We start from the raw sequence: 18,443 nt of genomic DNA, 5'->3' as shown, positions 1-18,443 counted from the left end.
AAATCAAGCTTAAGTATGTGGCTTAATGACAGTAACTGCTCAAGCTTGTTTCGCTTTAGAACGCTTTAGAACGTTCGACTAATAAATAACACTGTTATTAAAACTATTGTTGGTCCCGATAAAACGTTTTTCTGAACAAATTTTGGGCATGAATGATGCTGTTTCTGTATGTTTCTATAAGCCATATTTATTACAATATGTATAAAAAATATACACACTGGAAATGATACATTTGATAATACTATCTTAAAGTTGTATAAGGGTGACATGTTATAATATATCTTGAACAAAACTCTGCATTGTTTGTTTATAAAAGAATATACGAGGCAGCGTGTTTTATATCACTCGTCAGCGGATCTAACGTTTATAGCGAATAGAAATGTATCGCTTACGACTACAAGACATGGTCGGGAGCCGTTTGAATGATTTGCTCAATTCCCACACATAGGCATTGCAAATCGCCTATTAAAGGATGCCTCGTATTCCCGTACATTTCGTCAACCTTCTCAATATATCTACTTCTGACGATCCTTTCGAAAAGCTTCTCAATACTTTTCTGAAATAGAAAATAATCCATACTAATGACTTTCTTAACTTAATTGTTATTGCTGAAAATCCGACTGGTATTACTTTATAATTATATATGAGCTTTATGATCATGTTTTCACCATAATTATGTTTTAGGGATGCAGTGATGATATGTTATTTAGATTTAAAAAATTATACTAGTAACAGTATTCAAAATAAATTTTAGCTACAACATACAAAACCCAATCAACTGTATTACCTCTACATCATGCTCATGCACCAGTTTGCTTTTCAATTTCTCGTTCTTTCCAAATAATCGTTTCAGATATATCTGAATAAACAATACACTATTTGTCATTTTGTATAATGCCAGAGGGTACATACGAAAATGAAGACTTGATTAAGGCGTAGAAAAAGGTTGTTTGTTTTTGGTGTTCTGTCTGACCCTAACTTATTCATTGCCATCGGATAAATTTATTCAGAATTACATATATTTCTTTGTTTGGGTAAATATTATCGGTAGTTTCTTGCTTCTAAGACGCGTAAATATGCTTTTATAGAGCGAATGTGGAACACCTCGGCCATTTTCCATCGAAAACAACCTCGGATGTATGCTGTATATAAGTAGAAGTAGTTCGTAAAATATAAATAATAGTATTAATTTATTGTAGTGTTTTGACACGTATTTAATATTAAGTAATAAGTTTAAATTGATTGTCAGTGAAGTTTATGTTTTCATACATTATTAAATTTATAAAAGGTAAAGTCATTAAGTTTAACTGCTAAATTGAAATAATTACGCGATCTACTTGCAGCGTAGTTAAATGTAAAAAATCCTGACATTGAAAACCGTCCTTTTACACGTAATCCGAAGTGTTCCGAATGTAAAACGCGCTCTTGTTAACGTTAATTCAGACAAAATGGTGTCGGTTTTAATGTACCACTTACATTTTTGGGCGCAATTGGCAACAAACATTTTATTTACTTTAGGGAACGTTATATGATAACAACCAGTTTGTAAATATATCGTCAATGTACATAATGAAATATTTCTTGAAAAAAGCAAACCTACCTTACAGGGTTTAGTGTTGTATTTGATAATCTTTACACTTCGTATCTGGTGATGTTAAGGCAGTTATAAGTAAAAAATGTTAGGTCGAAATTGATTTGCTTCTTTTAGCAAATCGCTGAATGATAACAGAATCGAGAAAAATAAAATATTTGGTTATTTCATCAATATTCCGTTTTTTTCTAGATCTGATATCATAACATATGAAACAACCCTTGTTCCTACCAAATCTACAGCGCATGTACGTCAAATATTTTTTATTTTAATCAGCGTCTAATTGACTCGACATTCCGACTTGTCTCAAAAAAAAAACAAATACAAAAAATAATGCATTGCTTCACAACAAAAGGAGCAATACAATTGAAAAAAGAGAGTTAAATAATCTTGACGGTCAAGAGATTTAAAGTTTGATACAATTTGCAATTCAATTTAATTTTGCAACTAACATTAAAACGAGTAATGCCGATATCCATTTGTTGAAGGATTTACATACTTATTTGACGATATTTGCAAAATGGGTTCAACTTCTTTATACCCTCAAACTGCACAACTTTTCGTATTTATTTATGTAGAACAATACATTGAACCAGTGCAACAAACAATAAGACTGGTGGATAGCACATAGCTTCATATATTCTGTAATTATACAAGGATCTGTACACAAAGGATACTTCATGTTTATACAAAACAAATAGATTTTTTGTTTTGTATTGACTGTTTATTTTCCACAATCGTTTGTATATCTCTTCTTGTCCCTGAGAGAAAATAAAGATACATTATCAAACAAATAAAAAATATAAAAAATAAAGCATTGATTCGCCGCCTTTAATGCATTTCAGATAGTTCCACTCAATCCCAAGGTAACTGCTTGTAAAAAAGTGACCATCTAGTCTATTGAACCATTTGTCTCATAAGTAAAAACATGAGATATTGAGTGAACACGAAAAGGAAGCCTCAACATCAGCGTACATGGTATTATCACTTTATTACCTTCAACAGACAACATGCGATGTGTAGAACATGCGACACAAGTTTAATTTTTATATCCTACAATTAGCCGACACACAATACAGGAGAAGAACTCTTTATTCATATCAATAGTTTTGGCCTAGACATTACATACTTACACTCTACGTTTTAACATGTACATTGAAGCTTTTGTACTTTTGGCAAAGATTGGCAAAGTTAAAAGTATATGTTTTTTATATTTTAACAAGTTTCTGTCCCACATCTCTTTGATGTTGCGATAGTTTTCAGATTTGGGTATTTCGATCAGTATGTTAAATAAGTAAGTAGGAATGTAGCCTCTACATTTTATGAAATTATTATTGCCTGAGATAACACAAATTTTCGATGTTATTCAAGATTATAGCCAAATCAAGTGTTTGGATTTCCACTAAATAACACCGTCTATTCCATGTAAAATGCCAAGTCGAAGATAGAGGCGAATTTTCTCATATGCGTGTAATTAGCAGCACATAAATATAGTTGTATTATAATAATATATATTTTCTATATACTACTAACCAAGTGTCTTAATATGAGGTAAAATCGAAAAATGGGACCAATTACTGGAACTATGCGACCAGTCCTACGAAATGGCACATACAGCTTTTTTCCTGAGCAGCCCAAAATAGAGCCCTAAACTGGAGAGATCCATTTTGTTACTAGCGAAAAATAGGACCATATGTTATAACATAAATAGTTCAATGAAAGAAAGAAATATAGCAGCAAGCTGCTAGCAGCATATCAGCGACGCCGCTTACTTCACGCACATGATTCCGATGCTTTTGTAACATCACAAATCTGGGACAAATTTACAATTGTACATGGGGCTCTTTAGTTTTACTCTCTGAGCATACGGACATTATGTCAAGTCCGTATAGGATCGAGGCCTGACCATCAATGTTCGCAATCAAGCCCAAAACGTGTATACATGTCAGCTGTTATTTGTATACTTTTGAAACTAAAACTAAGATTGTCTAGAAAAGTATACTGACTAATACTATATGTTAAAAAAGAACGCCATTATAATACTTTGTACATATTTCATTTAATTGCGAAAACACGTTGCTTAGTGGGAAACTCGATACGTCTCGTTACTGTCTTATACAAAAGTTCTCCATATTTTTAAAAAAACAACACAGAAACAAATGTCAAAAATTGCCGCCGATTTTTTTTTAAATTTTGCTGCCGATTTGTGACGTCATCTAAAATGGCCGCCGTGCATGCACAATGCGTGAATCCTTAAGCGACCCCTACACTTCTGATCTTAATCGGTACTGGCGAATGAAATAATGTTTCCACTTACTCAGTTAACGTTATTACGCAGCTTTCAAAAATCATGTATACCTTTTCGAGTACTCTTGGGATTCCATAAATGCGTCCAATACCACAAGAGAGGACAAGCCACACTGGCAACGCAACACTGCTGAACACGACCACCACTGTATAGCCATATTCCATCTCCTCTGGGCTATCCCCAAACAAACAGTACACCAGCAACATCGTGATAGAAACTGTTCCGACGGTCAGAGCAACGTAGATCAGCATTGTTATCAGACAAAAGAAATGTAAAATATGCAAGTGTTTCACAATAAATGAACCATTTACCATCCGCTCAATGTCGTCCATTTCTTCTACACTCAGCTGGAATTAAAGAAAAAGAAACAACATCATATAAAGCAAAGACTAACCCGCTATAGGTAACGTTTGACATTCTGTTTACAAAGTACATTGTAAACTTGTTCATAACGTTTTACAGCTTTCGAAAATATAATTTATTCTCAGATAATACATTAAGTATAAAGGTTAGTTGTATGTATGAGTACCATACTAAGGTATATATGCCTTGTGCTGCTTTCGATCAAATATGTTGTACAAAGATGCATTATTATATCACGGAGGGTTGACTTAGTTGTGTTTTAAATTTAAATACAAATCAAAACAGTAATGTATATTTTTTATTTTCATACTTTAATACAAAAACGATTTAACATTATACAATGCAATTGGATGGACACAATATTAATTTGAAGTTCAATATTTATTTGCCAAAGGCCACCGGTCCAAACAAATATGGATATTACAAATGTGCAAAGTATGATACAAGCACAGTTACAAAAAATCTAAAGAAATAAGGAAGTACAAGTCTGAATACAAGTTTGAATGAGTATCATGCATTAAATACCTTTTCGAAATAGAATGGATTTAAAGAGTAAACATTGTAATCAAATTTTATACAAAATCCTACAGCGCATTTCAACTCAAAAATAACGCTTCAATATCTTGCTTCCCAACTAAGTTATCGAGACAGTCACTCACGCAAGTGCGGTTGATTTAGTTGTACCCATCGATGGTCAATCAAACCTATGACAGTAATCCACCCCAATGACCCCCGAGATCACAAGTAATTACAGAAGTAACACAACTACAATCATTACCGTACAAAAATACTCAAATGACTAAAATAACTAAATATTTTAAATAAGTATTAACGATATTTATAACATTTTTACAAAGCTTGAAGTAAAAGATTTCTATGTTGCATAGCAACATATATTATACATAGCAATATCCGACATATTCATTTTTATGTACACATCAAAATGATACACTTGTAAAATGTAGCATTTTCATAATATTTCTTTGTAAGTATTTTTTCCCCCGAATATTAGAATAACAAGAGCTGTCGTAGGTCAGCTCGCTCGACTATACACCGATTTGTCATTTGAAATGAATACAAAAAATTGTTGTGAGGTTCAGCTTTAACTGTTTTCTATTTTTCTATTTTTTAGTAACAGTGACTCTGACCCTTATCCTAGGGACAAATGCAATCCTATGAAAGTCCTCCATAAACTCGTCCTACATTCCACATTCGGTCACAATATGTCAACCCTTACTAAGTTAATCAGTACCAAACGGTTATCTATTATAGTAACAGTGACCTTGACTTTGATCTTAGAGGCCTCAAACGCCATCCCATAAAAAGTTTTCATAAACACTTCCTACAAAGAAAGTTTGGTAGTAACACGTGAACCCTAACTTAAGTTATTGAACCTAGGGGCCAAAAATGAAAGCCCATGAAAGGTCTCAATAAACTCTTTCTCTTTACCAAAACCGGTCTCAATATGTCAATCCTAACTGAAGTTATTCTGTACTAACCATTTGTTTAGTAAAAGTGACCTTGACCTTGCCAAAAACAAAATCCCATGAAAGGTCTCTTTTAACTCTTCCTTTATACCAAGTTAGGTCAACCCTAACTCAAGTAATTCCGTACCCACCATTTTTTAACTTTAGTTACAGTGACATTGACCTTGACCTAGCGACCCCAAATGCGATCCCATGATAGGTCTCCATAAACCTTTCAATGTATATGTCAAACCTAACTTAAATATTCGATATCATAGGCGAGTTTGACGCCGCCCTCATACCGGTCCGCCCCAACAACGGCATACTTCATTCTAATAAACAGGTTTCACTTTGGTCAAAAATACAATATACAATACAAATATGAGCCTGTCAAAAGCAATGGAATTGAAATGAAAAAAGTCAATCAATGGCCATAATTTGTATTTAGGGTCAATATGGAGTCAGTAAATTGTGTTATAGCCGTAACCAACTGCGTGAAGTATTAAGTCTATTGAATGAAGAGTATAAAAGTAATTAGTGAAAATCTCAGCTGGCCCTTAAACTTTAACCTGACCAAATGTGCCCTAAAACTTTAACCTAAGAGAATCAGGGGTCATAATTTGTATTAAGGATTATATGGAGTAATGTAACCTCATTGTGTGATGATCCTGTACAACTTCGTGTAGTACTAAGTTAATGGAATAAGTAAGTTAGTGAAAATGCCAGCCTGCCTTAAAACTTTAACCGGATGCCGACACCAACGGGGACGCCGGGGCGAGTAGTAAAAACCATCCTTAATCTTCGAATAGTCGAGCTAAATATGACATTTAACCAAAATAAGTTTTTCTATTTTAACATCATCTTTACAAAATTAACAAAACCTTTGATCTCGATGAACAGAGAATCGACCATATTCAATTTCAAAGTTATACGATTAGTATCGACAAACAAGAAAGGGCATTTTTACTTTGTGTATATTTACGTAGTCCACCATTTTCCATCTCGAGGTTATTCGATAAACATCGGCAAACAAGCAAGAGCATTTTTCTGTGTGTATATTTACGTAGTCTTAGATAATATCATGACACAAACTTAATTAAAAAAATAGTGTATTTTTTTGAATCTAAAATTGAAAAATTCCATTAATGGCAATACTGGTCATTAAGTGAATGTTTCAACAAAACAATAAATTGATTTTCCTTTTATACTTTGTTGATTATAATAAACTTATCCAAATCAAGAGCTTTCTATGACCATGTTGGTCTGCCATCGTTAGCAAATTATACGCCTTTTCAATATATCTATCATCTCCTACCTTCAAAATTCTAATTCAATAATCAACAACACGCTTTTCAGGTTCAACATACATAGGAAAACGACCACTCGCCTTATACAGCAGGATTTGTTGTTTTTAGTGGTTAACTCATATAGCGCTTCCAGGCATTAATGTGGACTTGTTCGACCACACATAATCGTTTTACACCCCAACTATCGGAACCATATAACAATACTGGTGTAACTTAACTATCATATGTCTTACTAAATGGTGATTTAGATCATTGGCCATTCTCATATAGTTTTGAAAAAAAAAGATATTAGAATTCGTTGCGATTTTTTTGCTTGTTCTCTTGCCATTTTCGGTAGTGATAACAGCCTCGTTAAGGTAACGGCGACATATGTAAAACTAGTTATTGGTTCACCGCGATAATACCATTTTTTCTTGATAATGTGCAACCATTTTTAAAAACCATGATTTTAGATTTTTTTATGTTCTCAAATAGTTTATGTTCGTCACAAAAGTCATTGCATTAAGTAGACGCTGGGTACCACATAAGGGAACCCGCTAGTATAGTAAGATCGTCAGCAAAGAATGAAGAATTTAAAAGATTTGTGTTCCGTTGTATTTTGTGTTTGTATAAGGTTATACAGTCATTTATAAACATATAAACTATATAAAGAAAACTGGAAAGGCCACGTACGCATCCTTGTTTTAAACTTTTTGGACAAACAAAAATGCCTGAGATAACACATGAGGTAACTCGGGCTTTCATACAATTTTACATCGAAGTTATTGCAGAATATGGTCATCCGGCAATGCCATTTCTTAACAATATATTAAATAGGCGTACTCTATAAACACAATCAAAAGCTTGTTGAAAATCCATAAATAACACAAACAGAATTCTGCCCTTTATAGATCAATTGCGTTGTGCTAATGCAAAAAAATAAAGCATTGTCCGTAGTGCGTCATCCCTCTCTAAATACGGTCTGAGACTAGGAAATCTTGTTGTAAATATAAACATAAAAAGATACACGTTACATAAAATAAAAGTAGATATTTTACTTAGTACGTTTAACAACAAAATATCACGTAGTTAGCAGTAGAGTTTGTATCACATTTTTACTCATAGGGATTATAACAACACGTACAAGTACCTTTTAGGAGATTTTTTTTAAATTCAGTTATCTATATGTGCAAATTTTGCAGCAATTGTTGCAAGACCTCATTGAAAACGCATATCTGTGTATGTGACTTTGTTGAATAATCTCCCTCATCTGACGAGCTACGCATGAGTGAAAAGGTTAGATATTGACTATGCAGGTTAATCGAAACACGTATGTTGTTATCTGCTAGCATATGCTGAATGACCCTTGCAGGATGACAGGATGCATTGACTTCCAACAACATCAATAGATTTTTGCGTGCGCATATCCAAGCAAATGGTGGTGATATTGAACTGCTGATAAAAATGTAATTTTCTTTAAAATATGTGAGCTGAGCCTGGATTAATCAACGAAAAACGAACTAGCAATGATTATTTGATATATTAACTGTTCAAAATATGGAATAATTGAAAAACAGTCGATGATTGGATGATTGGATTATTTCAACTGTCTACCTGTATACATGCTTGGGCGACGGCGTAAATGAACCAAATCTTCACCTGGACAAAAACCTTCTTTTAAAAAACACAGACATCTACAATCTGGGGAAAGTGATAGTGAGGTGTCCGTGTACCTAGACTCGAACAAAAACATTGCCGAGTTCGTGAAAGAGATTGATATAAAAACTGTGAGTACACCTGACCCTTCCCCACCCGTCGCTCCAAACATGACCAAATGTTCCACGGAGAACCTGAAAGCTTTGGGTGCCCTGCTTGCACCTCTTATTGTCCAAGATATTCGAGCTGAACTTAAACACGAGGTCTTGACGGTAATCAGAGAGGAAATCGCAGCTACAATCGACATTACGACAAAACCTCTGAAAAACGAGATTGACTCCCTAAGAAGGAAAACTCCAAACTTTACAACGAGCTCCTAGTAGCTCGCTCAGAGCACGATGAACTCGCCGAGTATAGTAGGAGGATGTGCCTAGACGTATGCGGCATCCCCGACAATACCGGTTCCTCAGACGAGCCTGTAGAAAATAAAATAATTGACTGTTGTGTCAAAGCAGGTGTCGAACTAAAGGCTACTGGCATTGACAGATGCCACCGTAAAGGTAGACCTGAAGCATTTTTGATTTTTATTCTTATTCTTAATAGAGATGGCTGGATTACCTTATGAAGTGAAATGATCATACTAACTAACCAGTGTAGTGTAACCTATAACGGTTAATGCTAAATGTATCTGTCAATTACTGATATACGTTGTTGTCACAACCCAGTGCATCTTTTTATAGCACTTTTACACCACTATGACGTTTATTATTATATTATCTGTTTGATCTGATTATAAGATGACAATGGGAGACCATGCTTTAAATTAGTTTAGGTCAAACCTGCTAGTTACTTCCCTTGGACAATAGTCTGTTAGGTTAATATTTCAATGTATATATATATATATATTAATTTTACAACAGTATCTTTCTTAAGATATGTAAGCATTTTTTGCTATAACATACAGTTATTCTTCTCCACTCAGATACATAATATGTTACTAACCGATCAATAATTATTCGTTTTCAAGAATTCAAGTAAATACTAGCGGGCATCTCAGTTCACTTTTACTTGCGAATAATGGTATCACTTGTATGCTCGTTTTTTTCTCAATCTTCTATCTTTCTTCGATTTTTTTTATCTTTCTCTTTGCTCCTGTTTACTGATCTGCACATATGTTTATTCCTACGGCAACCACTTTTGATAGTTGACGTCATTAAGTAGTCAACAGTATAGCGCCTGACATAAATTCTTATAGAATTGCCATAGGGGTATACAACGCAAGACTCTTTAGAACTTCCAGTATATGTACATTCCGTATAACTCCATTCAAGGACACAGCCGCGAGCTTACGTTTTATGCTAATTTATTTTTGAAATACGTACGTGTCTCACTGATAGTTTTAAAACCATGTTATCGAACATGGCTACATGATTATCTGGTTTGGCAGTTTTTAAAATATGAACAGGATGTATATTAGCTGAACAATCTGTTGTTTCTGACAATAGTTTGAATCTGGCATATTTTTGATATTATTAAATATTATTTTATCTTATTGATGTTGTCAGGTAACATAGAATCATATCCTGTATCCGATTCAGACCAGGCTTCGTGTATTTCAATGTTACATCAAAACATTCGAAGTATTCGTTCAAAAATGGACTACATAAAAAGTCATTTAACCGACTTTGACGTTTTGTGTTTTACGAGTGAACTACGATTTTCTACACATTGGTGGTCACGAATTTATGTTTAGAAAAGATAATTCGTCCCACTCTGGTGGTTTTTTAATGTACGCCCAGCATACTTCCGACCGATTCGCAATTATGACTTACAAAAATTATTTACTTGAATCTTTATGGGTTGCATTGAATTATAAAAACGAAATAGGCACGATTCACGTAATCCTCATCTAATGGTTGATTTCTGGGATAGAATGAACATTTGCCTAGAAAAGGCACACGATTTATGTAACAATATAGATATTCTTGGCGATATAAACGAAGACCAACTTAACCATTGAAATCGTAAATTTCGAGATATTATGACAATTAATAATTTGCGAAATGTTATAAACACCCCAACGCTCAACGCGGACATTGTTAGACCCAATTGTCGTTTCACAGCACATAAACGTATTAAATTTTGGTGTATTTGAAACTCCTCAACATATAAGTGATCGTTATTGTGCTCATGCTTATATCAAAAGTAGTTTTTTTGTCAAGCTCTACCACAACATGAAGGGTATGGAACTACAAACGAGCAGATTTCAATAATATGAACAAACTAATAAGAAATACCAATTGGAACCCCTTAAATGAAGGAGATATCGACCAAGAGACCAATCTTTTTACCAGAACATTTATCAAGATTACCGAAAAGTGTATCCCTACCTACTATGCATCTATTCGCTATTCTGATAAACAATGGTATAACTCTGAAATTAGAAAAAAAACATCTTACAAACGCGACAAACTAAAAATCAAAGCGACACCACCTGGCAATATGTGTGATTGGATTTAATATAAAAAAGTAAAACATAAAGTATCAAATATGACTAAACATGCAAAGGAACTATTTTTGAGTAACCTAGAGGACAAAATAATTGAGTTTAAATCATCCAATCCTCGTCTATATTGGAAAACTGTTCGAATGCTTGTGAAACAGAACAGCAACAAAATCAATGCAATACCTCAATTGCAAAAGTTTGATAATTCTTACTCCTTCACTGATACAGAAAAGGCGAATTCCATGAATGACTATTTCGTTTCCATTTCGCGTATCGACGATGATAATGTGCCTTAACCAAACTTAATCATGAAGACAAATAGTGAACTAAGCCACATTAACATTATTGAAACCGAAGTAAAAGACATATGTTTTGCTGTACATTATGCCATTCTTGTGTTAAAAATGTTTCTGTTAATTGAAACCAGTTTCTTTATTTCAGCGTTTGCCTATTTACAAATTATTTGTTAGATGTTTTTACATCTGTTATTTGAAATATGCAACTGTGTTTGTAACAGGTTAGCAAACGCCTGAAATCAGAAGTAATTAGTTTGAGCTGAGCTGTCAGTCTTTTTGAAGTATATTCTGTTTTTCTATTGGTTTAATTTATGTAATGCATGACCGGGCCGCACAATATAAGGTAACAGACTTTTAAAATGTTTGGAAGAGAGGAAGTTGTTAATAGAACACGGACACTTGAAATTTGTCTGAGCTCGAAGGTGGTTTTACATCAGACCAGCAAACTTTAGCGTTGTCGTTGTTATACGATACATTTGGTGTTAATATTTTAGACTGCACATACTGTGTTATTGCATCAAGTATTTGTTAAGGAAAGAACAACAGAATAAAATCGTGAAAAGAACTTGGTGTCGTGAAAAGGATTTTGTTTTGGACTTGAAAGCTAATTCCCATTAGTGCCCAAATAACGGGTTTAATAGTTAAAAACTCACGGCACAATACATCCTTAATAATCTTGATATTTATAATGCTAGTGATCCTGACGAAGTAAGTCATAGAATGCTAAAGAATACCTAATCTTCCGTGTGTATTCCACTCTGTATTCTTTTTGAAAGATCGATTCGAGAATGTCTATATCCTACAAAATGGAAACTCACAAATGTTATGCCATTGCATAAAAAGGGTGATCGGAAATCCTTGTCCAACTATAGACCGATATCTTTGATAGGTTGTGCTGGAAAGGTAATGGAACGCATTCTTTTCAAACACATTTACAATTATATGCATCAAAACAATCTTATTTATAAGCACCAGTCGGGTTTTATCCCCGGACACTCAACGGTTCAACAACTAATAGATATATATTACCAAATCTGTAAATCTTTCAACGACAAACAATCCACAAGCATTGTATTTTGCGACATATCGAAGGCTTTTGACAGGGTTTGGCACAGAGGCCTTATTTTTAAACTCAAAGAATATGGAATTTCAGGCTATGTTCTAAGATGGCTGTCTCATTATCTACTGAATAGGTCCCAAAGAGTGTTCATAGGTACATTCTTCTCTAATTTTAAGCCCGTCACAGCTGGGGTCCCACAGAGGTATGTTCTAGGTCCACTTCTCTTTCTTCTTTACGTGAACGATATAGCTGATACCCTTAGGAGCACAACTAGGCTTTTTGCGGATGACAGCTCTCTCGCCGTTTCATCTTCTAACACAGCTGACATAGAAACTACAATTAATACCGATCTACAAAAAATCTCCGACTAATCTAGACAATGGCTGGTACTATTCAACCCTTTAAAACAGAAGCTATAATTTGTTTACTTACTAACCAGCAACGACCATCTCTCTTGTTTGATACTACGCCGCTAAAAATTTGCGATCATCACAAACATTTAGGAGTCACGTTGAATCCTGATGGTAAGTGGCACCATCATATAGATTCAATCGTTAGTTCTGCTGGTTCTTGGTTCTATGCAAGCCCTTAAATATAAACTTCATCGTAAAACTCATCAAATTTCATCAAACTTCATCAAATTTATATATCATATTAAAGACCAATTATAGAGTACGCCTCATTTGTCTGGGATAGTTGTACTATTTATGAAAAGGGGACCTTGGAAAAACTGCAATACGAAGCAGCAAGAATTGTGACTGGTCTCACACGTTTAGTTTCAATCGCTAGATAGATTAAGGAAATCGGCTGAATTTCATTGTCGGATAGAAGAAAAATGCAAGAGTTAATTTTAGTTTACAAACATATCCACGGTGAACTGCCTTCGTATTTATCAGCACACTTTCCACAAACAGTCAATAATTATAATCCTTATAATCTGAGAAACAATAAAAAAAAAAATACAATGAATAGACGCCTAGAAATATATAATCGTTGAACGATACCGTCATCCTTGTTATCGTGGAATTACCTAGATATAGAAACAAGACACTCACCAACTCTCTCTATTGTTAAGGGTCAATTAAAAGATCAATTTAAACAAAACCCCATCCCATCTTATTATACTTGTGGAGAACGTCGCTTCTCGGTATATCATGCGCGACTTTGAAGTGACCTAAATTCCGACTTGTTTAACAACCACCTTCGAGACTCTCCACTATGTATTAATTGCAATGTAGAAGAAGATGCAGAACACTTCTTATTTCTGTGATCACTATACGCCGACCAGCGATTAAATCTCTTCAAAAAGACTCGAAAATCCCATCCGCTCAGTAATCGTGGCCCTTTGCATGCTTGCTTTTATAATGTCGGTCTAAAAATTGTGTTGAAATAAAATATTATTAAATCAATATTTAGTGCTTAATTCACCATACCAGCGGTAATTGTTACAAAAGTTGGAAATCGTAGTCTTTGTTTCGCGCCTTCCCTCAAAAACACGTTATAAATGTAAAGTTAAGACAATATTCACAAGATCATTGTTTTGCGATTTATGACAACACCCTATGAATTAAAATGCACATTTAAACTTTTTTTTCTTCAAATAGAAAAATATTTTTATTCTGGTTCATCATTTATCAGTTTATAAAATGATTTGTTTAATAAGTCAACATTACCCATAATCAAACATTTCACTTACATACAGTGGAACGTGATATGCCTCACGTATTACAATTATTACAACACTCACTATCAAATATGCAATATATTAATAACATACAAATGATCGGGCAATCATTGACGTATTACTTTTGAACTACTATACGAGTGAATACATAAATACAAGCATATGTAAACTGTATGATCAATCTGTACTAAAAACTATTTAATAATCGAATGCTTTGCCATTGCCCTTCTGTTTACGCGGGCGCACCTCATCCTACGATTTGCATTACCTGAAATCCGTTTTCCCATAAACGTCTTTGTATTTCCGAAGTGTTTAGTTTTAGCTGGAATCTTGGAATTGATAAACTGCGCAAACCACCACTGGTCATGAGTGGAAACACTTCTGATTTACCATTGTCAGCTGTGATTTGAGAAATGAAATAAGTTTGGTAATTGAAGAACAACAATACATCATTTTTTAATATATGTTTTGATTATTGTTTCATGTAAAATATTATTGCGTAATATCCCTTTTTGACATCCCTTTAAGGTATTAAAAATGTTGCGAAAACCAGTATGAAACGGCGAGAAAACGTGTTTCCATTGGCTTAAGACCACACGTGTCTGCCCCACGTTGATCAAAAGTTAGATGATAATACAGAAGAAAAAGTGCTTTTGTTAAAGTATCAATAATTTATATAAGGTGAATGAAAGGAAGAAACAGTTGGCATTTTTGCAATTTGCCCTGAATCGCAAAAAAATGATAGTTTCAAGAGTAAATATTGTAATAATCATTGCCTTGGAAGTCTGTAAATTGGTTGTTTGTAGCCCAAGAACGACATGACCGTAGGGTTATGTGTTAAAACTCCATTTAGACAGCCATGATAGGGTAAGGGTAAACATGAGGATTTAACTTTGTTTCTTGGATTGTTTTACAACTGCCGTTTCGTGGGCTTCCTCGTATCTTTGAAAAGTATTTGCATTAGGTGCTCTGAATTGTTTCCCTCCGTCTGCAGATAGAGTTGGGATCTCTAATCATTGAAGTAATAGGGGTTTACCTTTAGGTTTATTATTATTATTTGTTTTATTAATAAGTTTCCTCAAGTTAATGCATACTTTGATAAGATTTATCTTTTGCGTTTTATCTTTATTAAGAATTGTTGGGATAAGAGTGAGGTTTGTGCACATAAACTGGTTTACATTTTACTGACCGTTCCAAGGCGGTACCTAACAATTCTTGATAAACATACCAATTATATATATATACATATATATATACATAAATATATATATAGTATTTATGCACTGTGCTGTTTGTAGAGTTGTGTGTTGTTCTATGTTTCTTGTCTGTGAATTTGTGTTCTATGTCTTTGGCGTTGCCCATTGCCACTAAACCGGGTTTATGTTTTAACTTTTTGCTACTGAGCATGTTTCTGTAGCTTTTTGCATATATATTCAATTGTTAAAATCCAGATTAGTGTCTATATGAAACATATACTAAAAATAACTGGTCTGAGGCCTGATAAACAAGGCAATTCTCGAGGCGTTTCAGACCGGTTAGCTGTGTTTTGGCCTACGATTTAATGTATCAGGATTGCTTCTGTAATTTCAAGCATAAGTGGGGGAGTGTAAACACACGCTCAACTATCTACTGATTTGATTCGAATCCGACTGTGATCGAATCTTTGCTACAAGGTCCATTTATTTTAGTGTTTATTAACGCATAAGTAAACCCAATACATTTGATGCAAATTTACTACAGAGATTATTCCAAACATATTAACTTATTGAGTTCAAACGGCGATGTTTGAATAGTCAAGAATATTGAAAAAATGTTGTTGATATTCATACTTTCATACCGTTTGAGTTGATAGCGTTACCATATTTATCTGTATACGGATAATTTGAAATAGGACATAACTGTATTGAATTAGTCAATGTATGAATACAACAAAAACATTTTTTAGTCTTTATTAGTCTTTTATGCAATAAAAGTGAAAACACATCGTTAAGAAATAATAAAAATGTTTCATTACTTTAAAACGGTATATTATGTGCTGTTAAAGAGCCCCTAGCTTCTTTGATTATACTTGAAAAAAATCCAATGAAGTGAAATGTACTGTTACTACAACTACTACTCCTACTAATACTACTACTACATAATTCAACGAGAACAAAAAGAAAATGACTCACGGTACTTCCGTCCAGATGCTATATCTAAAGAAAACATATAAATGATATCTCTTAATATCAACACATATCACTCATGCTTTACCAAATACAAGGAGTGTGATGATAGATAGGTGAATGTACCTAAATGTATATTCTGATACTGTATGAGCGTTATTCGATACGTATACAATATAAACAGAAATCCATGCTTAATGATACGTTTTCACAAACAACACACAATTAATTTTGTTCTACGATAATATTGTTAACTTAAACAATTAAATCAGATTTCAGGGACAACCCCAGTAGACAAATATTTAACGATGACCATGTATAAAGACACAAGGCCAAATCCTAACAGAAATTAAACTAACATAATCTCTTGCATCAGCCATATTTACAGGGTAGCGAATTCGAGTGATATAATAACAAAAATCTGATTGGCCAATAATGTCGTTTAAACGAGATACGAAAGTCATTTAAACGAGATACATAAGTTGTTTTCACGAGATATGTTAGTCGTGTAAAAGAGAAACGCAAGTCGTTTTGACGAATTACTTAGTCGTTTTAACGAGATATGTTAGTCGTGTAAAAGAGATACGTTGGTCGTTTTATCGTTTTTACGTGATACGTAAGTCGTTTAAATTGTTTATATCTTTATATCATGGTAATGAAACATTTGTCCGAGGATGGACTAATTTTGACTAAGTATTATTTACGGTATTTGAATGTCATCCAAGCGTAGATTTCGTTTAAGTATGAAGTTTAAGTTATACATATAGAAAATTTCTGTTCATTAATTTTACATAGATCGATTCTGAAGAATGCACCAAAAACAGTTTCATCGAGTATGTAACAGTCCGTCTATTTTCCACCAAGGCTTCCTTGTTATATATATACTAGTGTCAGTATTGAAAGGTAGCATATACTTGGTGTTTGCATTTTTGTTTGAACCAATGACAAACGAGGATGCTTTTTTTTCCGTTCATTACTTTTACGCAGATCGATTCTGAGGAATGCACCAACAAATAAGATTCCAATGAGATTTCAATTAATGATCTACAAATCACGCCAAAAGTCGTAGTAGTCAGCTCTTTTTTCTGTAAATCGCCAAAATTTGGTATGACAATCAAACAAATACAAAAAGCAACATGATTTATACCTCTCTTAACCCTAAAGCAAATCGGAATTTTCTTTGGACTTTTACAGTGTGTTACTGCATATATTATACGGTAAATATATCAGATATGTTCAGAGTAGAAAAATGACGATACGGTCATTACGCGATACGATACGTATCGATAAAACTTCATTACGATACGATATTTTCCGATCCGATAAATGTACTTGAATTCAAATTAAAAGCACAAAAGAAACCAGAACAGTTTTAATAGTTATCATCATGTTGTTTCAAAAACTTAAACGTGACTATTGAAATACTTTCTCACATAATTGTGATAAATATTTTACCAGAAAAAAGTATCTGTAAAAGGAAGTCTTACACTTTTAAATTTTCATTTCTTCAATAGTTCAATTATATCAATATAAATAAGGATGCATGGAGGAGACATACGTGTTATTCTTTTTATCTCGTTAAAACGACTTACGTTTCTCATAAAAACAACTTACCATGTTTGACGACTGCATCTATAATTTTGATGTGCATCTCATCGATTTCGTCCTCGGAGGCCTCTATCCACGTAGTGGACTTGAGGTAATCTGGAACGGCACATGGCTCTATACGAATAGGTATAATAAAGTATCCGTCACTAATCCGTTTATGCAGTGCTCCCTCAATTTCATGTAGAGCATATGGTTGGGTAGACAAAGCTTCGGAGAGAATAACAAGCATATGGAGACTTCTATTCATAGACTGATTGATATTTTCAAGCACTGATTGTCCAGCTGTGAAATCTCTCTCATGGTAGCAACATTTAAATCCCGCGTTTTCTAAATTATCCACGATGGTACGAACCTCATGCAAATTGGCACTTGTATAACACACGAATAAGTGGTAGTCTTTTCCATAGGGAAGTTCTTGGGCGGTTACTGATTCCATTTTCCTTCAAGAACACAC

General features: G+C 33.8%; 1 protein-coding gene across 1 annotated transcript; it reads right to left on the bottom strand.

Annotated features, from left to right (window-relative positions):
- Positions 1-43: 43 nt before the first annotated feature.
- Positions 44-18,443, bottom strand: LOC128218148 (uncharacterized). The gene is made up of 8 exons (XM_052925706.1): positions 17,996-18,443; positions 16,388-16,411; positions 14,485-14,615; positions 3,950-4,246; positions 2,269-2,352; positions 1,601-1,645; positions 788-859; positions 44-556 (listed from the first exon to the last, which is right to left on the bottom strand). The coding sequence occupies exons 1-8, from the start codon at positions 18,423-18,425 to the stop codon at positions 395-397; spliced, it is 1,245 nt and encodes a 414-aa protein (XP_052781666.1). The 5' UTR covers positions 18,426-18,443; the 3' UTR covers positions 44-394.

This window comes from Mya arenaria, chromosome 14 (genome assembly GCF_026914265.1).
Source record: "Mya arenaria isolate MELC-2E11 chromosome 14, ASM2691426v1".
NCBI classification, from domain to species: Eukaryota; Metazoa; Mollusca; class Bivalvia; order Myida; family Myidae; genus Mya; species Mya arenaria.
This window is presented reverse-complemented; position numbering and strand designations above follow the sequence as displayed.